This window comes from Phyllostomus discolor, chromosome X (genome assembly GCF_004126475.2).
Source record: "Phyllostomus discolor isolate MPI-MPIP mPhyDis1 chromosome X, mPhyDis1.pri.v3, whole genome shotgun sequence".
NCBI classification, from domain to species: Eukaryota; Metazoa; Chordata; class Mammalia; order Chiroptera; family Phyllostomidae; genus Phyllostomus; species Phyllostomus discolor.
The window spans coordinates 10,767,025-10,789,173 of record NC_050198.1 but is presented as its reverse complement, the minus strand read 5'-3'; the positions used below and the strand labels follow the sequence as shown (position 1 = coordinate 10,789,173).

At 44.2% G+C, this 22,149-nt stretch overlaps 1 protein-coding gene across 2 annotated transcripts; it reads right to left on the bottom strand.

Annotated features, from left to right (window-relative positions):
- Positions 1–19,068: 19,068 nt before the first annotated feature.
- On the bottom strand, positions 19,069–21,906 carry SAT1 (spermidine/spermine N1-acetyltransferase 1). 2 transcript variants are annotated; one of them, XM_036016387.1, is made up of 6 exons: positions 21,612–21,879; positions 21,303–21,366; positions 21,118–21,201; positions 19,785–19,886; positions 19,650–19,690; positions 19,069–19,517 (listed from the first exon to the last, which is right to left on the bottom strand). In XM_036016387.1, the coding sequence occupies exons 1-6, from the start codon at positions 21,675–21,677 to the stop codon at positions 19,347–19,349; spliced, it is 528 nt and encodes a 175-aa protein (XP_035872280.1). In that variant the 5' UTR covers positions 21,678–21,879; the 3' UTR covers positions 19,069–19,346. The 2 variants fall into 2 exon arrangements, with proteins under 2 accessions (XP_035872280.1, XP_028378782.1); XM_028522981.2 differs by having other exon boundaries at positions 19,097–19,517; positions 21,303–21,354; positions 21,612–21,906.
- Between the last annotated feature and the right edge of the window lie 243 nt (positions 21,907–22,149).

Below are 22,149 nucleotides of genomic sequence, written 5' to 3'. Positions count from 1 at the left end.
CTTCAGCATAATCAACTGAACATTTGCATGTAAGTATTTTTAAAATTGTTACCTTAGAAAAATCAAATTGCCTTACAGAAAGTCATGCAATGGTGTGACCCACACTTTAAAATGTATTTTACAAATTTCTGATTTACATGCTGATTAGAAAACACAAAAGTCACGACCATTTTACATTTTGGGGTAGAGCAGTTGGAGTTGGAAGCGGAAAGAGAAGTTATTGTAAAATTTTAGAAAAAGCAACGTCTGGCCATATATACATTACTTTTTATTTTTTGAGGGTTTGCTTTTATGATGAACTGTTTATATTTTTGCTGTAACTCAATGAGAAAGTTGTGTAGTTTTACACAGTGTCAAAGGTTTGTTTTGTTTTGTTTAAATAACTGCTTTGGTGGCTGGTTGCTTAGTTTACCTTACAATGTTCCAAATTACTTTGAAAATTATAGCTTGTACTTTTTAAAAAAAAAGTCCTTACCTGAGGATATGTTTATTAATTTTAGAGAGAGAGAGAGAGTAAGGGAGAGAAAGTGAGAAACATCAATGGGTTGCCTCTCATCCATGGCCTGACTGGGGATCAAACCCACAACCTTTTGGTACACAGCACAATGCTCCAACCAACGGAGCCACCCAGTCAGGGCTACAGCTTGTTATTCTTGCACTGAATGCTTCATCACTTCGCTCACCTTTCCTCACTGGAAAGCAGAATACAAGAATTCCCAGCCTCCCTTAGCACTAAGGATGGCTGAATGACACACTCCGGCCAGTGAAATCTAGGTGGAGGTGCTTGGAGATGGCTTTCAGCAGAACTAAAAAAAAGGCCAATTTAGATGAGGACAGGCTGTGCATTTTACCCTGTGCCTTCCCCCTGTGTAAAAAGTGGACACGCTGCTTGGAGCTGCTGGAAGTGATATTTAAGCTGATAGTTGAGGGGAAGTGGGAGCTAAATTAGTGAAGGTGAAGGAGAACAAGGATCTGCAAGAAATGATATTTAATAAAGAATGATTGAAGGACTGGGTATCTGCCATGTCTCTCTTGGAGTCACGAAAGCCTGTTCAGTGAGTGAGGAGCTTATTCGATCCCCAGTGGCAGAATTAAGGAAACAGTGGGGTAAATGAGAACGACAAAGAGACAGCTTTCGACTGGGAGCTAGCTGGACTTGATCGTAAATGGAGCTTTCTGAAAATGATTTGAGCTACCAGGTAGGTAGTAATTTCGCCATCTTCAAACGTGTTGAAGCAGGTGCTGAGTGACACCCACCCAGGAACAGTGGAAGTTCCCCAGTCCCGCATTAATGTAGGGATTGCACTGTTTCAGTGTCTTACTGACATTGTTGCTTGACTATGCCCTGAAACAGGGGTGTCAAACTCATTTTCACCAGGGGCCACATCAGCCTCGCAGTAGCCTTCAAAGGGCCCAATGTAATTTGAGGACTGTATAAATGTAACTGCTCCTTAACTAGGGGCAAGGAGCTCGGTGCTGCCCGCTCCTGGATAGAAACCAGGTGCCAAACCGGATAAAACACAGGTGGAGGGCCGCATTCGGCCTGCGGGCCTTGTGTTTGCTGCCTGTGCCCTAAAAGAATTTTGAACACTCATGTAGCCCATTAAACAGTTTATTTTGTCTTTCAAGTGTTTTATTTTTTACATTTTTCCTCAGTTTCAAACTGATGTATTTGTAAAATCATAATTACCTGTAAAGAATGTGATTTCTGGTGTACTGTACATTATGCACATACTTTAAATCTATTCTTATTGCTTCAAAATCTTGGCACAGCTCATTTAGCTCATTCCATGAATGGAAAATGCCTGTTCTATCACCTAATGGCAAAGCCTGTCCTCACTATCAAAGCAATCAGCCCAATCAAACTACTTTTAAGGAATTAATCAAAATGTTAGCCCTCTCTCTGCTCACCAAACAATGGTGGACCTAAAACTGACATGATTCTTGCCTTGTGGAACTTGTGCTCTAACAGGAGAGACAGGTGTCAATCAAAGTATTTCACAAATAAATAGTAAATCACACTGGGAAGATTGCAGTGAAGGAGGTGTTAGTGGAATGTATAATAGGAGGTGGGTGGGTGGTCTGGGGGGGCTTCCTGGAGGAGGTGACATTTATGCCAAAAGCTGAAAGAAGGGAAATAGAAAAATTTAAAGAAAATCTGACTTCATTTTTCAATTTAAATAAGCATGAAATATTATCTCACTTCTACTTCTAATGCTCAGATAAAGCAGTTTGTTACCTGGATAAAATAACTTCTCATTTCCATCATTATAGTTCTTTTTTTTTAACCAAAGCTGTGTCTGTCTGTCTGTCTGTCTGTCTGTCTCTCTCTCTCAGCTCTTGAGAGAGAAAATTGTCCCAAATCTAGTCTGGGATAGAACTTTTATGTCTAATGTAATTTGCAGTTCTCTTCTGGGAGACACTCAACAATCCTAATAAAATGCTTGAGCAATCTCTTTGTGGAACATTCTGGTTACCCCCCAGCTGACTGACTGCTGACACTCTTTAACCAGTAGTTCCTTTATTGTACCACTTACATCTCTCTGAAAGAGGATCTTTGAATTGGCTTGCTCAGGAGCCTCTTTCTTTGTGGAATTTGAAATAAAACCTTGTGTTTGTGCTTTTAAGCAATCTGAGAAGCTAGTGAAGGGGAACAGAATATGTCACCCCCCAAAATATGCTCTTTGACATAAGGATTATCCTGAGCTGGTTGTTTTTTAAGAACCAGCAGACACAGGAGAATCTCTGAAAACTTGAATACACGTTACCTTTTTGTGAGAGACACGTGTGTCTCCCTCTCTGTACCGGGAAGAGGTGGTGACTCTAGATCTCTAGAAGATCTTATCAGTGGAGAAGGCACTGACTTGGAGATACAGAACAACCTTACCCTTTTTTACTGTGTTTTTCCTGGTAAGCTTTCATAACTCACCCCTCGCCCCACCATCTTCTTTTGTGTTTAACTTGGGAGAGTATTGAAGGTGGAGGCTTGGGCCATTTGGGGCAGTTACTCAGTTTTCCTGGGTCTCTCCCATGTGTGCAGGAGGTATATAGGTCAATTTAACTTGTTTGCTTTTCTCCTATTAATCTGTCTTTTATTATAGGGTGGTCTCAGCCCAGAACACAGAAGGGTAGAGAGAAAATTATTTTTCCCTCCATGACGCCGAGTTAACGCTCAGGAAACTATTCCCCCAGGAGCTGTATACATTCCTGAATTATTCTTCCGTTTGGTGCCCACAGGTTTTTACACTTGAAGGTGGCATATTCTGCTAAGATTCAGGGTGGACGAGGCAAACACCTTTTTTGCTTTAGGCAAGTGGGAGAAGGGTTCACTATGAAAGGGAAGATGGGTGAAGGGAACCAAATCTGACTTGCTCACTTCAGGAGCATTCTTGTCAGGCAGATTATTTCCAGAAAGAGCATATATGGAATTTGAGGTTTGGAAACCAAGTTCCTAAAACTCAGTCCCGTGGAAACTTCTCGTATACCTCAAGTGGCAAGTGTGTACGAGTTTGAAGGCCTTTGACTAGGTAATTCTTGTATGCTTGCAACAGAGGCTTATGTAAATGACTGTAGGGTGACTTATTAGAGATCGTTTCAAGAGGATATTCTAAGGACTCTGGAGTAGAGGTCCCTGGGGCAGCATCCCACATCTTTTCGAACTTCCTCAAAGGGCATTCTTCTCAGTGGCTCCTTTGAGGACAGAGTGATTATTATTCAGTGGTTAGTGTTGCAGAAAGATCATGTGGTGCTTCAGTCTGAAATGCAGGCCTGGTGTACGGCCATACCACCCTGAATGTGCCCGATCTCATTTGAAATGCAGGACTGGATGAAATGAACTAGAAAGAAACCGAAACTATTCTGAATTTGTCCCCTACAGGTTGGAGCATTTGATACCTAAGGGTTGTTTTCAAAGTGAAGTCTCAAAGGACTATCATTTGAACTAAAAGATTGTGTATATTTCTTTCTTTCGTTTTATTGATTGATTTTAGAGGGAGAGAGAAACATCAACTGTTCCACCCATCTATGCATTCATTGGTTGATTCTTGTATGTGCCCTGACCTGGTATCAAACCAGCAACTTTGGTGTGTTGAGATAATGCTGTAACCAACTGAGCTACCCAGCCAAGGCCTAAGATTGTATATATTTCATTGAAAAAGAGCACATTCTTTTTAAAAAATATGTTTGGTTTTGTCTTATCATTATCAAATGTCACCTTTTAATTTTTGCTTCCTTTCTTGATCCAAATCTCAGGAAGATATTCTTCCCTACCAGTCATTACCAGGAAATACCTAGGTTTTAAAATGTACACTTTGCTTTTTCCCATTGAGTTGTATGAAGAAAGAATAATAAACTTAATGAAATTCAAACCCAGGACAATATACCCGGAAAAATGCTAACACAATAACCTGAGTTGCAAAACTTGTTTAGCAAGTTTCAGCTGGAGGTTAATTAAAACCTGCTGGGAAACCTCTTAAATCACAGACTGGAATGAAAACCACACACACCACCACCACCTAGATTCTTCCCTGAGGAGCTTTCTCCCTGCCATTCCCCTGGATCTTGGAGGAACATTTCCCTAGAGTTCCTTCTGGTCTGGCCCAAGACCACAATGTCTGTGATATGGGTGTCCGTGACCATGGCACCATCCCTTTCCTCCCATGGGGGAGAAGAAAATGTCCCCTTGCTCTTCTTAGTTCTTCTGGCTGGCTGAATAATTAAGATGCCATAAGACAGATTAAATAGGAGAAAAGGACTGAATTTAATTTCTTGAGAACACCCGGCCTGAGGGTAACTCAGCAGCCTCGGGTCCAGCCCCCTGCTCCCATGCACAAGCATAACACAGAAATAGGTGAGGAAGGGAAGAGGTTTTTACTAGCAGGGTTCCCAATTTGGGGGAGCTGAGCTCTCCCCTGATCCAAGCCATTCTCTTCCACAAAACACAGAAATCCACTTGTTCCCAGAAAGACTGAAATCCAAACCATGCCCAGAAGTTCACCAAGGCAGCTACATGAACGGGTCTCCATCTCTCCAGTTTCCAGGCTCTCTGGGGCACACAGTTGTGGGTTCCAGCATCACCATCTCCTGGTGCACTTTCTTCTCCACCCCGCCCCGGCTTTGGGGGGCATTGCCAAATCATGCCAGCTGGCCAGCTGGAAGTACAAGGGAAGCTCCCTCTGTGGGGTCCCGGTGCCCAAAGCTGCTTGCACCCCTGGGGCCAAGGAACATTCCCAGCCCATGCGTCTGTGTGCTGCTCTCCCGGGAGAGAGTGGAAGCAGTCCAGGACCCTTGCCATGTGGTGCTGGGTCGCACTGTCCTGCACGCAGGCCTGTTCCAGACTGTGCAAGCAGGCTGAGGCAGGAGCCGCAAGTGGGGCCTGGAGTTTCACAGGGTCCTGCGAACACTCTGCCCCACCCTGACTGGGGCAAGGGGTGAGGAAGAGAACCCAGTTTGGTCCACATTCTGTTTTAAAGCCTCGGCCCACAAGCTCATGAGCAACGGAGCATCTGGCTTTTCAATCAATGAGTTCTTACGTCCGCCATGTTGGTCAGCCCTGCATTGTCTTTGCCCCCTTTTGGCTGCCGTTTTGCAAAAGGGAGCAGAAGTTTCCCAGTTGCACACAAGGGCACAAGCATCTTGGCCCAAGGCAGGGTGTCCAGCTCCCACAGCCCGCATGAGCTCTGTGCAAACTCCTTTGAGCTGTGTCACAAGCATGCCAGTTTTTGACTCTCCACCAGGATGAGGAAGCGGGCTTGGCTACAATCCACTACCTCGAGTTTTCCTGCAACTTCCCCATTCTGGGGGGCAGGTGCTGGCCCTGGCGCCACTTCTGGGGCCCCCTGCCTGCCCCCTCGGCAATCTGGCCAGACCTACCCTGTTACATGAGGACAAATCAGGCAGTTGAGTTCATGGCTTGTATGCCACCTTGAGCTAAGGAGAAGGGGTGTAGTTTGGGACCACAAAGGGGACGAAGTCAACTCACAAGGAGGTGAAAAGCAAATGTTCCTTAAGCAAATGTTTGCTGGACCACCTTTCACAATGGCACTTGGATCAAAAGAGCCTTGCTAGGGTCCTCCCTGTCTTTTACACTAGTTCAAGTTAAACTGTGTGTATGATGATAGCTGTCTTCCTGGAGCAGATCCACCATCTAAATTCTTTTAGGCAGTTGGGAGGAAGGGAGAAGGTTGAAGGTTCTTCTTCAGTCTTTGTTTTTTTTAAAAGGTTTTATTTATTCATCTCCAGAGAGAGGAAGTCAGACAGAGAGGGAGAGAAACATCAATATGCGAGAGAAACACCAAGGGGTTGCTTCTCATGCACCCCCAACCAGGGACCTGGCCTGCAACCCAGGCATGTGCCCTGACCCCAAATCGAACCAATGACCTTTTGGTTTACAGCCAGCACTCAGCCCACAGAGCCACACCGGCCAGGGCTTCAGTCTTTGTGTCTTAAAAATAACTGGCTTGCCATGACCGGTGTGTCTCAGTTGGTTGGGCAGCGTTCCACAAAGTGAAAGGTGGTCAGTTTGATTCCTGGCCAGGGCTCATGCCTGAGTTTCCAGGTCCTTTCTGGTCGAGGCACATGTGAGAGGCAACATATCAAGGTTTTTCTTTCACATGGATGTTTCTCTCCCTCTCTTTCTCCCTCCCTTCCCCTCTCTCTCTCAAAATGAATAAATAAAATCTTTTTTTAAAAAGTAACCAGCTTAAAATAATCAACATCTCAAAGAGGCATGTTTTGGTTTTGCAGTTTCTGTCCCCCTGCACTGTCATTGCAGGGAAGGAGCAGTAGGACAGTGGGTGGGCAGTCCTTGCTTAGCAGGTGTCACAAACTGCATGCACGCGCACACCACTCCATGGACATTTGAGCTCCTCGGGGGGGGGGGGGTAGTGTTGGGATCAGGGGCTGGGGGGTTGTGAGAATTTCCTCCAGCGTTTCATGTTTTAAGGTGAGTAGAGTAACTGTTCTGGAAAAGACATCACCAAGAGAGGTCAAAGGCAGAATAAGAGAGGTAGAAATACCATTTGATATTTTTGATTGGCCTATCAGAGACTATTGACTTGGTTGAACATTCTAGAACATTAGCTGTCTATTCTTTCATAAGTTCCTGAGGGTTACCGCTGTTATTGATTTTTGTCCAGGCTTGTTTAGAGTGATTGTCAGGTAATTCTGCTGGTGGATAAGCATCTGGAAGATGGGCAGGAAACAAGGCCGGGGTATAATTATAACATAATGCTTTAACAACATTGCACAAGACTGCCTCAGTACTATGTGCCAGAGTACACAGTGACCGTCTGGCTGACAGACATTTGGATGGTGATTAGTGTTGGATCATGTCCTGGAATCAGGCTTGAAGCCAGAAAAACTGGAAAATGATTTTTGTTTTTCAACTCCTTGGAGGCCCGTGTGGAAAATTTAGGAGAGCGAATTTTTTGTTTCTAGTAACAGAACTCAGTATAATTTGAGAAGGAAAGTGAGGTGGAATGGTTCCTGACCCCGCACCACGGGCCTTGCCTTGAAGCTGGCCCTATGGGGAGAAGTTGAATTTTCTCATATAGCCATCCAAGAAGTGAAGGAAGGAGCAGGTAATAGATTCCAAACCTATTCTAAGCACAGGCAAGACTTTTTCCAGGTGACAAACAATCAGCCCCGGAGCACCACCAGTGTTAATGACTCAAGGCCACTGTGTCTGGTTAGACTACACAGAGTTGTGATTCATGGGGTCTATGTGGAGTGCCACGGTCTAGTTCAAATCTCAACTCCATTACCTCTGGTTGTATAACATAGAATAAGTTACTCCATCCCTACCTTCCCATGCACAAAGGGATGCCTTTGTTTCAAGGATGAAATGACGTAAGCCATGAAAGTGCTTTATAATTATTAGCTTTCTTTAAAAAAAATTAAATTGCAGCCCTGGCTAGTGTGGCTCAGTGGATTGGGCACCACCCTGCAAAACCAAAGGGTCGCTGATTTGATTCCCGGTCAAGGCCAGGGTTGAAGGCCAGGTAGTGCGAAGGACAACCCCCTGATGTTTCTCTCACACATTGATGTTTCTCTCTCTCTCTCTTTCTCCCTCCCTTCTTCTCTATCTAAAAATAATAAATAAGTCCTGGCTGGTGTGGCTCAGTGGATTGAGTGCTGGCCTGTGAACCAAAAGGTCGCCAGTTCAATTCCCAGATCAGGGCACATGCCTGGGGTGTGGGCCAGGTTCCCAGTAGGGGATGCGTGAGAGGCACCCACACACTGATGTGTGTATGTCTCTTTCTCCTGCCCCCCACCATCAAAAAATAAATGAAATCATTTAAAAAACAAAAAGAATAAACAAAATCTTTTAAAAAATTACATTGCAACTCAAAATGGGTGCCTCTTACAAGTGAAGAAAGAATGACATTAGAATTGATTCTGTCTCTGTTTCCCCCTCAAACTGGGGCTTGTTTATTCCATTTACTTAACAAATATTTACTAGGTGCATGGAATAAGGCCCTCAGGCTATAGCGAATATGGGACACAGGGTCCCTGCTCTCATGATCTGTTGTCGGTCAAGGAGCTGAACTTTTTTGTTTGCACTATTGCAGCAAAAGGATAAATAAGTCGATCCGAGGCCAAGTAGTGTGGAGCAGCTGCGTAGAGGAGGGCCACGTATCCGATAGAGCATGCGCACGTCTGTGGAGGCCCAAAGACCAGCAGCCCCTGCACTGAATCCCAGTTGCCCAACCTCTCTAAGCCTCTTTCTTCATTTTACAATGGGCCTGATTCAGTGGTGTGCTGAAGCCAGCTCCTATTAGCTTGGGGAGCCGATTGTTAAGTATTTGGGAGGTTTGCAACACAGTCGTTAAAACCATTGGTTGCTTGAAATCAGCCTTGGTGGAATTACTTACACCGTGTTAACCAGCAAATTGTACCAATCAAGGCTGCCCCACCCCAATGGTCTGCTGGTTGAAACCACTGCTCTACATGCCAAAGGCAAAACTTGACCTTTATTCTCTTGGGGTCTTTGGCGGGGCCTGATAATTTAATTTCCAGAAAACAGATTAACGAGAGAAAAGCATACACAATTATTCAATATAAGTTTTACATGACATGGGAGCCCTTTCAGGAAATGAAGACCCAAAGAAATGGCAAAACCTAAATGTTCTGATACTAGGTGGAACAAGGAGAGACAGCTGTGTGAAAGCAACTCAGATGTACGGGGAGGCTCAAGAAAGGACTCTTTTCACAAGCTCTGTTCAGAATCCTCAAGGCTTTGACTGCCCTTCGAAAAATGTTTCTCTTCTAATACAGGGAAGGCATCTTTTCACTTGGGAATTTTATCTCCAGTTTTCAGAAAGAAAATGTGAGATCACAATGCCCTTTTTGCATCTGCTGTTTTTCAAGTGCCTTTAGCTCAAAATAATCCTTATGCCAATGTGGCATATTTTGGGGTGGCTTATTCTGCTACCCATGAAATGCCCTACACGATGGTTATGCAGACTTAATGAAATGAAATCACCACAGCATCTGGTGGTATGTAGTAGATGCTCACAATAGGGTTGCTGTAAGTAGATATGTATCACATAGAATGTATTAATAATGTACACCCTGCACATCCGTATTCATAATTTAATGTAATCCTCGTAGCAACTCTGAGGTGGTTTAATTCGAAGCCCTTGAATGAAGTTTATTTTGATTCCCATGACTGTAGAAGAGCTTGGTTGTCATTCGGTTTCCTTTGGCTCCGAGTGGAGCGTTCTTTCCTTCAGACCCAAACTGCCTCTGGACCCTGTCTCTCTGCAAACAAGGATCATTGTTGTTGTGGATTTAGCTGTTTCGAAACCACTTTTGTTGTTGTTGTTATTATTGATTCGCTGGATGAAAGGAGCGGTATAAGCAACAGGGTGGAAGGAGTCAGCCCCGGCCCACCACATCTGACGGAAGCCTCCCTGAGCTAAGCTGGAAGGGAATGCCCTCCCTGCTCTCAGTCCCCACTTAAAAGGCACTCCCTGCTGCGGCCCTGTCGTTATCCAAACAGAGAGCTGGGGCCCTGGCCTGTGTGGCTCAGTTGGTTGAAGCACCGTCCCTGTGCGCCAAAAGGCTGAGGATTTGATTCCCCATCAGGGCACATGCCTAGGTTGGGGATTCATCCCCAGCTGGAGCACGGATGGGAGGAAACCAATCCATGTTTCTCCCTCCCTTCCCTGCCTCCCAACCCCTCTCTTGAAATCAGTAAACATATATATATTTTCTCAAAAAGCCCTGGCCAGTGTGGCTCAGTAGCTTGGAGTATTGTCCCATACCTGAAGGGATGCAGGTTTGATTCCTGGTCAGGGCACATTCCTAGCTTCTGGGTTTGATTCCCCGTCTGAGTGTGTGCAATCCCTGGTTGCGGCTCCTGTGGGAGGCAGCTGTTGATGTTTCTCTCTCACATCAGTGTTTCTCTCTCCCTTCATCTCTCTCTAAAAAGCAGTGAAAAAATGTCCTTGGGTGAGGATAGAATAGAACAGAATAGAATAGAAAATAGAATACCCAGAGAGCTGTGTACACTGCTGGCTCCCAATAAATGTTGCTTCCCTGGGAGCCTCTGAAGCTCAGAATTACCTAGACATTGATGTTAGTTCCCGGGTGGGAAACGTACCAGATGCACGTGGGACATCTTCAAAGCAAGGAAGCTAACGGAGCCTTCTGGGGTCGTGTCCAAAGCCAACTTGAAGAAGCTCTCACTGAATAATAGGGGCAACCTGAGCTCGGATAAGAAATCTAATGACAACGAATTAAAACACAGGAAATGTTTAAAATCCACGAGTTAATAATAACGGTACTTGGGAGAGGGGTGAGCCTGATTACAAGATGCTGGAGAAGCCACTTCATTCTTTTGAAACTTAGTCAATACGAGGGAAGAAGCAAGCATGTATCCTGCCTTCACTAGGTAAACTGTACTTTATACAAGATGACGGGGAGTTCTCTTTCTACAAGTATTTCAGCTAATGAAGAGGGAATGGTGGACATATGATATCATCATTTTGGAACTCCTAATGAATCAGGGGACCTAGATGTTCATTTGAATGGCTGCTAGCATCACAACAAGAGACATCCAGGCATACTGTGCCTCCTGATGGGAAAGAATCATCTATGAAATATTCTTGCTGAAAAACCAAATCTAATTGGATCAAGTTGGGGACCATTCGGTAAAGTCCTACCTCTGTCACCTTTGGTTGTTTTTTCTTTTTTAAACCAAGCAGAAGCCAGCCGTGTTGCATTATGGTCATGGCAATAAGTTCAGTAGTATGACCCCATTTAAAGGAAAAGAATTTTCACAGACCTCCCATGGTGATTGAAATTATTCTTATTATGTCAAATATTACTTACTACAGACATACAACTAGATGTGAACATTGTATGTTCATAACTCCTATGTAACTGTAAAACCAGTATATAGTTACACATCAGATACAGACAAAACTACCAAACGAATAACATTCAAATGAACAACGCTGATTTAATGTGAGGGAATCCTCACATGGCCACATGGCCCTCACATGGATGTTTTGCTGAAATGAAGTTGCTGCTTGCAAAGGAGCGTGGTACTGATGGCTGGGGTGGATGTTTTTGCTTCCAGTGTTGTACACAGTTGGATGACACAATTCTCCCACCATTTTCCTCTAAAAACTCTCCAGAATTTTCTCTTCATGCAATGTGATGTCGCTTCAGTTAGTCTTTGCTCACTTGGCAGGAGCTCACTGTCAATGACGTGGTGCCAAAGTAAGCAGTGTGGTTGCACTCCTAACTGTGGTCAGAACTTGGTTACAAGGTGGTGATCTGCATCAGTGGTTCTCAACCCTGGCCTCACTGAGGAATGTCCATTTTCTTAAAACCTTTCTAGGTGATTCTAATGTGCAGCCAGTACTGAAAACTACTGAGCTCTCTCTCTCGCTCTCTCTCTGTCTCTCTCGGTGCTTTATTAAGATGCCAGTGATCTGAGAACATGGTGGGTTACATACCCTCAAAAACCATCTTAACATCTCATCTCAAGCCAGCCTATTTAATAAGGAGAAGAAAGGGTAGGTAAGAGGTTTGGAAAAAGGGTTAATTTGGTAAGAGTTGCAGTCCAGGGTGATTTTCCCAGCACATCTTTGTCTGTTTTATCCGTTGATCAACAATTCTTTATCTGCCTCATGGGCATTCCCTCCCTGGACTGCAATTGCTCAGATACCATCTCCAAGGCTTACAGACCCCCTGGGCCACCGAGGTTGACATGACCTTCTACAGTCCTGCATTTTAGTTCCTGGAATAACAGCTTTCCGCGGGCTCTATGTGCATTCATCACTTAAACTTACCAACGAAGGCTAAAACCTTTAACTGTTGAGTTCCCCTCTCATTCCCCCACCGTTAGTTTTAACTATCTTATCTCTATAAAATTAGTTTCATATGGAAGTAATCATCTTGCTGTTGAATAAACAGTCCTGCCATTGGAAACCATCCTGCAGGCAATTTGAAGTGACTAAAGGCAGATGATACATTAGGGGTGTTGTCGCCATTCATCTGAGACAGTTGTTACTACAACTGACAAAGGTTGCGAGCTCTCCAGCCTGGGCTGCATTAGCGATTTTGAAAGGAAGCATTTCCCTGTCCTTCAGAGTTATTAAAGGTCCCCAATTAAAGATTTTATTTGTACTTATATTTAGAGAGAGAGGAAGGGAAGGAGAGAAACATCAATGTGTGGTTGTCTCTTGTGTACCCCCAAGTGGAGACTTGGCCTGCAACCCAGGCATGTGCCCTGACTGGGAATCGAACTGGCAACACTTTGGTTCGCAGCCCACGCTCAATCCACTGAGCTACACCAGCCAGGGTGATAGGTCCCCAATTATATGAACAATTTTGGAGGCTTTCCAGGGGAGGGCAAATGCCTGTAAGACATGAAGTAAAGTTTGTTCAACATAGGTTCTTCCCGCAAGATAAAAGTCAAAGACGTTTAGAACATTTTTACTAAACATACCTGAATATTTTCATCTCATTTGAAAAGAATAACTTTTCCATAACATGGGGAAAGAATAGAAATCATTGTTTTTGAAGGATGACTTTCAGGTCTTCTTGTGGTTTGGTGGCCCACTGTTCCTCCAGGGCTTGCTTTACCCTGGTGTGATAAATCCAAGGTTTTATTTCTTCCCACTTCACCATGGCAGGGATAGTGAGGAGCACATCCCAAGGTCCAGTCCACTTTTCTCCTAGTTGGCTCTCAGGAGATGCTGTCATCCAAGTCTTGAGTAGTATCTTATCTCCAGACTCAAAGAAATGTAGCAAACCTGTAGGGGACAGGTCTCTAATACAAGTGAAGTCATTCATTACAGCTAAGATCTGACTTAGATGTTGTACGTAGTTTTTTACCTTTGCTTCTTGATCTACGTACATGTCTCCCACCCCACTCACAGCCTGAAATTGTCCATACACAATTTCATAGGGACTCAACTGAATCCCACTTCGAGGAGCCACCTTATCCTGAGCAGGGGAGTAGGTTAAACTTAGTCCCAGCGGAGATGAGTTTCTTGACACAGCTGGGCTGTATTTTTCTTCAAGGTGTGATTCATCTTCTCTACCTGCCCGAAGTCTGAGGTCTCCATGCTGCGTGGAGTGTCCACCTGATCCCTAAAAATTTACTAATCTTTCTGATGCTCAGTGTTGGCAGCCGACCAACAGCTGACCTTTGACACAGTCGGGTCGGATGAGACGCATCTGCATAGCAGAGGCGACTGTGGCCGGATCTCCTGTCTATCTCTTCCTGTATGCCTGTCCCTGCTAGCAATAGGTGGTGGGGTTTTTGGACACCTGTGTGTTATAACAAAAAAAAAATCTGCATGATGCCTCTGATTCTGCACGAAATGACTTGCTGACCACAGAATAGAGACCCCCAGCAACCCTAATGTTGCCTGCTTCCCCCACCTGGGAAGTTAAGGACAAAATTAAACTATGGGCAGACCAACTGCCAGAGCGCTGAAGGAAGCTGTTGCTAGGAATGTTTCTTAGGGAGTCGCCACTTGAAAGCTTAAGATTTATTAGAGCCACTACCCCTCCCATACCCTGGACAGGAGTGTAAAGAAGCAAGGAGTTCCAGTTGCAAATAATAATCTCAATACATGAAAACGAACACAAAACATGCCCCCCTCAAGATGTATAAATCAAAAGACCTAGGCAAAAAACCAGTAACCTAACTGAGACTTATTTAATTTTAACGGACAATAGTTGATTTCTATATAACCTATAAATCACCCCTTGCACCCTTTTAATTTAGATCAATCCCTAGAATCTCAATAGACACCTAGTTACTAATTGGCACCTGAAAGTTTATGTCCATATAGCTTCATTGGCTATCTGATTAATGACCCTATTGGTCAAAATAACCTTTGTTTAATATGGTTGATCTGTGGGACCTCCTGTACTTTTCAGTTATTTCTTTGTTTAATATGATTGATCTGTAAACCCTTCTGTGTTTTTAGAAATTATTTCTGTGGTAACCATTTCTGTTTTAATAATCACACTATGCATTGAATGTTGTATAACCTCCCCTGTAAAAATAAAGATGGATTTTTCTCGGTGAGTCAGTCAGGCCCCAAAAGCCTGACTGTCCTCTGGCACCCCACCGGGTGTCTCGCTTCATTCACTTCGCCTTAATCGTGCCTCCTTCGGGGACCCTGAGACTCCACCGAGGCTGGACCCCGGCAGTGCATAACTGCCACCTGTAAAGGTACCTGAACAGCCTCTAAGAATGTACATTTTCTGTTGCATGCTTAATTTCCTGTTTATTGGAGGTTAATAGTCTCTTTCCTTTTAGGTCCACATCCTCTGTCTTTTAAGTCAGTTCTGCTGGAATACACTTCACCAATTATTTCAGCGCAGCCATGCATTAGCACAGTCCAGTCAGGCTGTGGGAGAAGGGAGGCAGGGTTTAATCTTACAGATTTGAATTGCTTGGTACCTGCCTGTTCTTTCAGCAGTGAACCATGAACTGCCTTTTTGCTCCAGCAGGCTCCACAGTTTGTGGGGTGTGTCGATGGTGATAGGCTGTCCTGAGGAAAACTTTGCAGCTTCCTGTAAGAGCTCACAGGTGGCTGTCCCTGGAGAGTGCAATCTAGTTTCTGTGACAAAGCCAATAAGACCCCTCTGCCAGGCTCAAGCAGGAACCTAAGAAACCTCACTGCTTGTTGGCAAACCTGGGCCTGAGAACTACTGATTTCGATGATCCAGAAAATTGCTTGTAATGACTATTCTTTAGCGTATCATCCAAAAGGATGTCAAATTTAATCATTCTTAGAGAGAATATGAAGTTTCATGAAAATATGGCAGCGAACACCCAGGGCTTTGAGAAACTTGGTTTGCAGTTTGATGCCCAGGCCTAGTTATGGGCCCTTACACAACTTCTCTGAAGTCTGGTTTCTCACTATAAAAAGAAACTAATAATAGTATCTACCTCACAGGATGTTTGTGAGAATTAGATGAGAAAATGACCTAGAGAAAGCACTAAACATAATGCCTGGTCCCTGGTGAGTACTTACTAAATGTTAGCTCTTATTTATTATCAACTGTTATGTTGAAAACCATCTGGAAGCTACTAAAACCCTTTCTGTACTCATGTGAGCCCCAAGAAAGCAAGAGGTGATGGGGGAATAGCATGCTGGGAGAACATCGTGAAGAAGGGTGTTTGGTAGCCTTTGATCGGTGGGGCAACAAAGGCAATGGTGACTGGGGTGGGTTCAGTAAGGGTACAGGCCTGTCCGTCTGAGCTATGGATAACTGACTGGCTTGAAGCCCAGACTTGCAGCACAAACGGATGAAGATGATGCACAAGTCACCCCGAGGCGACAATCCATAGGAAGAGATGATGAAGCAAGAAAACAATGATGAGGCCAGTCAAGCAGAAAGATAGAATCCTAGGAGCAGACATGGTTACCTGCAGACTCTGAACAGGAGGCCAGGCCTGCCACACTCAGGAGGATGGTAGATGCTTGCCTTGGGCATAGCCAGCTCTCTATCAGTTGCTACTGAGCAGCCACTTACTTCAAGGAGCAGTGATAACTGCCATCCACCTGGGCCCTACTGGGGAATCACAGGTTGGGGGAGAGTGGCATTAAGGCATTCACAAATCATTAGGTTTCTTCTGAGCTGTTGCTTTTGCATTTCTGTGAAACAGAGTCTACTGTCCATGGAAAGGCTGTCCCGTGAAATCCAAGCAGTTGAGGATCTTGGCCTATGACTGGGTCAATGCCAAACAATAGCTCTACCATGGACCCTGTAATCAGATTTGTAGCAGGATGTCACAAGCTATTCGCAGACAAACTCAGCTACTTCCCATTTTAAAAGTACAGTAGCCCTCCTCATCTGAAGTTTTGCCTTCCACCATTTCAGTTACACATAGTCAACCGCAGTCCAAAAACATTAAGTGGGAAATCCAGAAATACACAATTCATAAATTTTATTTATTTTTTATTTATTGATTTGAGAGAGAGAGAGAGAGAGAAAGGGGCAGCGAGAGGGAGGGAACAGGGGAGAGAGAGTGTACTAGAAAGAAATATCAATCTGTTCCACTTACTGGTTGATTCTTGTATGTGCCCTGACCAGGGATCGAACGTGCAACCTTGGTGTATCAGGACAGCACTCTAACCAACTGAGCTACCTGGCCAAGGCCCACATTTTGTAAAATTTAAATTACACATGGTTTTGAGTAATGTGATGAAATCTCATACAGTCCTGCTCTGTCCCACCCAGGACATGAATCATCTTTTTGTCCTGCATCTCCACACTATAGATGGTCCCCACCCTTCAGTCATTTCGTGGCCGTCAGGGTTATCAGATGGACTGTCGCTGTATCTCAGTGCTTGTATCTCAGTACTTAATAATGGCCCCAAAGTGCAAGAGTAGTGATGCCGGCAATCCGGACATGCCAAAGAGAAGCCGTAAAGTGCCTCCTTTAAATGAAAAGGTGATACAGTGCAGTGAGAAATTTTGAGAGATCCCTGGCTGGTATAGCTCAGTGGACTCAGCACAGACCTGCGAACCAAAGAGTCGTTGGTTTGATTCCCGGTCAAGGCACATGCCTGGGTTGTGGGCCAGGTCCCCAGTTGGGGGTGTGCAAGAGGCTACTGCACATTGATGTTTCTCTCCCTCTCTTTCTCCTTCCCTTTGCCTCTCTCTAAAAATAAATAAATACAATCTTTAAAAGAACTTTTTGAGACAGAAACTGAGGTCACATTCACATAACTTTTATTACAGTATATTGTTATAATTGTTCTATTTTGTTATTAGTTATTGCAAACAGCCTAGAGTTTCATCTCTTACTGGGCCCAATTTAGAAATTAAACTTTATCATAGGTGTGTATGTATGTAGGAAAAAACATAGTATATGTAGGGCCCCATACTGTCCGCAGTTTCAGGCATCCACTGAGGGTCTTGAAAGTATCCTCCGTGGATAAGGGGGAACTGTATCAAAAATTTTGATTTTATAACGTTTTTAAGGGATAGAATAAGCTTAGCAAATAATGATTATATTTAAAAAACAGAGAAAGTCCCCTAATATCCATATGTAATAATTGACAAGTCCTTAGGCCTGAAATACTATTCTTCCCAAATGATTATGTCAGGGATAGTATTTTAGAAAAATAGTAATGTTAAAGCTATCTTCACAGAGGCGTTGCTTACATGGGCTTTTCTCCATCTTTTCCAGGTTTATCATTGTTTCTTTCCTGTCCTATCATTTCCCCAGAACATGTTTTCTTACTTGCTTGGTGATTTCAAGCTTTAACAGATTTGTTTTATAGTTCAGTTTTTAAAGAGGTGTCTTTGTGATTGAGATGAACATTTAGTGAGCTGATGCTGTGGTGTTTCAGCTTTTAATATTAAACTTTAAGGGACTTCTTTAAAACGGACACAAAAACTTCCTAAAAGCTTTCATGGTGACAACACTGGGCCCTCAGGGTTAAGCTCTAAGAAGAATGAGAAAACAAAGAGTTATTATTGTAAGTCCCTTGGTTAATCTAATTTATTCACATATTTAACCTCAGTCAGCATGTAGTTGTTTTCCTCAGAGGCCCACTTTCCAAAACACAATTTTCAAGTTTTCTTTCCCCACAAGGCTCCTTGTGTTCAGTTAACCTTTTTTATGTTAGTTAGCCAGCGTCTCTCTCCTAGTTACTTGCCACCCAAGAGGAGCCTGGTTGAGAGTGGACGCTATAAGCCTGTTTCTCGGTGGCAGGCTGTCTGAGCCACCAGTATATCCTAGATCTCCTGTGTATTAAATCCAGTACAGGATCACACTTGTTTATATGGCTGCCTTCTCACTTAGGAAGCTATAACACACATGGAAACAAAGGGATGATCTGCCAGTTCCCCCTTCCACTGAGGAGCCCAGGATCCACTCCCTGGAGAACACAGAAAGACAGGAGTATTGTTTTTCAGGCCTGCCAACATCTTTAGGGAAGACATTAATCTGGGAAATCAGTACAGTGGTTCTTATCAACTGCCATTTTCCTTATTGTGGTAATTAGCGGGCATAGGAATTTAGATCACTGTAATGAGGGTGCTCATTTCCCTTCTTGATACCTGTGCCCAACTCTAGCCTGTTTGCAAATGTCCTGTAAAAATATGGGATTTTTGTTCCTGCCCCATCAGCAAAGTGATCGTTTTCCTTCTGAATAGTATTTTATGAAGGATGAGATTTTTGTGAAGATGTTTTTCCCCATTTCAGAATCCCTCCCACCTCCACCTCCTTACTTGTGTTAACAAATGGGCTTATTTATTACGATGGGCATCAGTTTCTAAGCTCTTGAAAATTGCACGGGTGAAATGTACAGTGTCATCAGTATAAAGTTATCTTACAGGTGTTGCCACATATAAAACCTTGGAATTCAACTGGCCTCTTTCCAGATTTGTTTAAGCAATTACAAGGTTTTAGGTTATGTTTCTTGGCCATTTTTATTTTGCACACAACAGCAAGAAAACTGTGTTCAGAAACAGAGGATGAGTAAAAATGCATACATCAAATGATGAAATCAAAGAGTAGTTTATTAAAAAAGAATCAAAACAGAAACTCTAAGTACCAGTGTGTACATTGTACACATTTAAATGACTCACAAGAATGAAGTTTTTTTTTTCATATACATTAAGATCACACCACCTTGTTGTTTATTGAAAGATGTTCAAGGGTAAATCTGACTCCAAACTACATTGCCATTTTAAAAAGACCACATTTCAAACATGCAACAACGCCACTGGTAATAAAGCTTTGGAATGGGTGCTCATTCTATTATTTCACTACAAACATGATAGGAAGCAAGATAAGTTGAGAACTTTTTCTAAAATAGAATGGAAGGTGTAGTCTGCACCAGCACCCCTCACTCCTCTGCTGCCATCTTTAGCAAGTACTCTTTGTCAATCTTGAAGAGTCTCCATCCCTCTTCGCTGGACAGATCAGAGGCACCTCTTTTTTTGTAGAAGTTGATAGATGGTTCATTCCATTCTGCTACCAGGAAGTGCATGCTGCTGCAGCGACATTTCATCGCCACCTGTTATACACAGGGGACAGTAAAACACAGACTCAGTGACATTTCACCTGCTTTCCAGGACCCAGTTTTGATTCAGTCATTAAAATAATCCAGTAACGCTAACCAACTTGGAAGTGAAAAATCAAAACGTACCTGGCTTAGATTCTTCAGAATCTCTGATCCTATCCCAAAGCCTAAAAGAAAGATGGGTCACATTTTTAAAATGTCACTTGAAGGACTGCAAGCCCTGATTTCTCTTTAGAGCCACCCTCGTGAGTTCAACCATACCTCTATAATCACTCATTACGAAGAAGTCCTCAAGGTACAAGAGTTTGCCAATCCATGGGTCGTAGGTAAAATAGTACATGGCGAAACCAACGATGCTGTGTCCTGCAATCAGAGTATCACATGAGCTACAGGCAAAATGCATTCATGAAAGCTGCAGCTGCAAAATCCAAAGTGCACCATAGGTTTTAGAAAATATGCACGCATGTATTAGCGAGAATGCTTTCATTACTTGTCAGAGCCAAAATGCTATGATCTTCAAGTAAACCCACACATTTTTCACATCCTATTGATATAGTGGTATGCGGAGTTGGGAATAAGGCTTATGCGGCAGTTCAGCATAGTAGATGTTTGTAGTTCAGAAACTCTGCTTCCTTAAGGTCAGGACATTAGGCCAAAGTGCAAGGTTTACTTTCAGAACTCGCCTTCCAATGAAAACATTTTCAATTTGCTCACCCCAGTTTTTAAGCCAGAAAGAGCAGAGGTATAGAGAAACATCCACATTGTCTCTAAATAATACTTCATCCCTTATATTTTCTTGTTTTCTGCTCATTTCTTCTAGCTTGGGGAACAAACTTCAGAAAAAAATGCTTAAGCACCCACCCAAATAACTTCCCCTTTTAGTTTTGTCTTCTGACCAGTTAACTGAGACCAGCAAAAAGAATAAAATATTCAGACTCCGTTTTATTTAGTGTCTATAATTCCAAACGGAGGCAAAGATTTCAAATTAAACTTTGTTGCCATCTTATAGTCCTTTGCAAGCACAGGAAGTGAGAATACAGTTTCTGATCTACCGTGTTTTAAGTGTGTGATAATAGGGCCTTACCTCATTTTTATCATGATCATCTACTTTATTGTGTAAAGGATCTTTTAGTTACCTCCCCGCCCATCCATGTACACGGAAGGGCCATGTACATGGCGAAGCTAGAGACTGTAACCTGAAGATTGGGACAAATTAAAACAAACGTGATTTAACAGAATTAACCAAAAAGAAATGTTACAATAGGGTCAAACAAGAACCATTCATGAAACTGAATCACAACAAATGACCTACCTAAGTCCTCCCGGTCTCCACCGCACTGATACTTACTTACCTTTAAACAGCTCAAGTTTTTCTGGGTCTCCACGGCACTGTGATACTTACTCGAACAGCTCTTTTTATCTGCCCTGGTAAGTGCAGCACATCTATTTTATTTCCTCATTAGTTCGAACACTGGCTGCCTATTATTTCTGGCCAACTTCTCAGTAACTTAGGCCTGTGTTGTCAGTGCTCCTACAGGGCATACACTACGTCTATACGACATACTAGCACTTTCTGGGAGGGGAGGGTGATTACCTTCCGGAGTGCTGTGCTCCTTGGATACTTCTGCCACGAGGCAGTGGTAGAAGGGGTGCTCTCCGAAACCATCTTCCTGTAGATCTGCAAGAAAGGGCAGCAGGGACAGCCAGTGTTGGCCTCGGTGAAGGCGACACACACCCGAAGCTCTCCCCCCACCCCCAGCCCCGCCACTGTGGCGTTACCTTTTTCAGTTAATATTACTTGTTCTTCCATGTATTCATATTTAGCCAGTTCCTGAAGCGATGCACATAGGACAAAAGGTAAGAGTCAGAACAGGGAGGTCCCGGCGGCGCGGCCAGCCTAGGGGGAATGGGGTGGGCGGGGCGGGGCGGTGATTTGTTCCCGGAATCCCAGAGCGGCAGCACCGCGGGGGCTGGGGGAGGCGGGTGGAGAAACGGGAACCTGACGGACAAGGACTCGGCCCGGGACGAAACGCAACCACCCCTTCCCACCCCGCGCCGCCCCCGGGAAGAGCCAGCGCCTCCCGCTACCTTGATCAGCCGTAAGATGTCACTGCAGTCAGTGGCGGTGGCCGGGCGGATCACGAATTTAGCCATTTTCGTCTTTTGCTTCTCTTCCCTTTGCGGACCAGGCCCCTGTACTTGAACAACAGGAGAAAGTGGTTCTTCATTCGTTTCCCGGGAGCTTCCTCTTCTCAGTCAGGCGGGCACCATGACCCGGGGAGCTTCGGTGAACAGCAGAAACACTTGACCAGATCGCACTGGGCTGGTATGACCGTTTCGGACGTCCGCTACCGGCTTTTCTTACTTCGGAGAAGCCCCGCCCCTGACAGTGAGGCGGTGGCACCTCGGCCAATGAGGCTGCGAACGCCCTCCTCCTTCCTGGCCCCGCCCTCTCCTCGAGCTCGCCTGTGAACCCCTGCGGCGCAGGCGCTGGTCCGGGCGCTGGTGGCGACGTGCGCAACCGGTTCTCTAGCGGCGCCCTCTAGTGGCGTTTTACGGAGCCTTACCGAAAAGCCCGACCTCGGAATCTAGGCGTCCCTGGTAACCTTAGGAAAAGGAGGAGGAG

What these genes read in the sequence shown, in the direction of transcription:
- SAT1 (XM_036016387.1), bottom strand. Translation starts at nt 21,677, where the DNA reads ATGGCTAAATTCGTGATCCGCCCGGCCACCGCCACTGACTGCAGTGAC. An exon ending in GGAGCACAGCACTCCGGAAG is followed by an intron (nt 19,887 to 21,117) that starts GTAATCACCCTC and finishes CTCTGATTGCAG; the next exon opens with GACACAGCATCGTTGGTTTC. An exon ending in TTCTGAAGAATCTAAGCCAG is followed by an intron (nt 19,518 to 19,649) that starts GTACGTTTTGAT and finishes TGTGTATAACAG; the next exon opens with GTGGCGATGAAATGTCGCTG.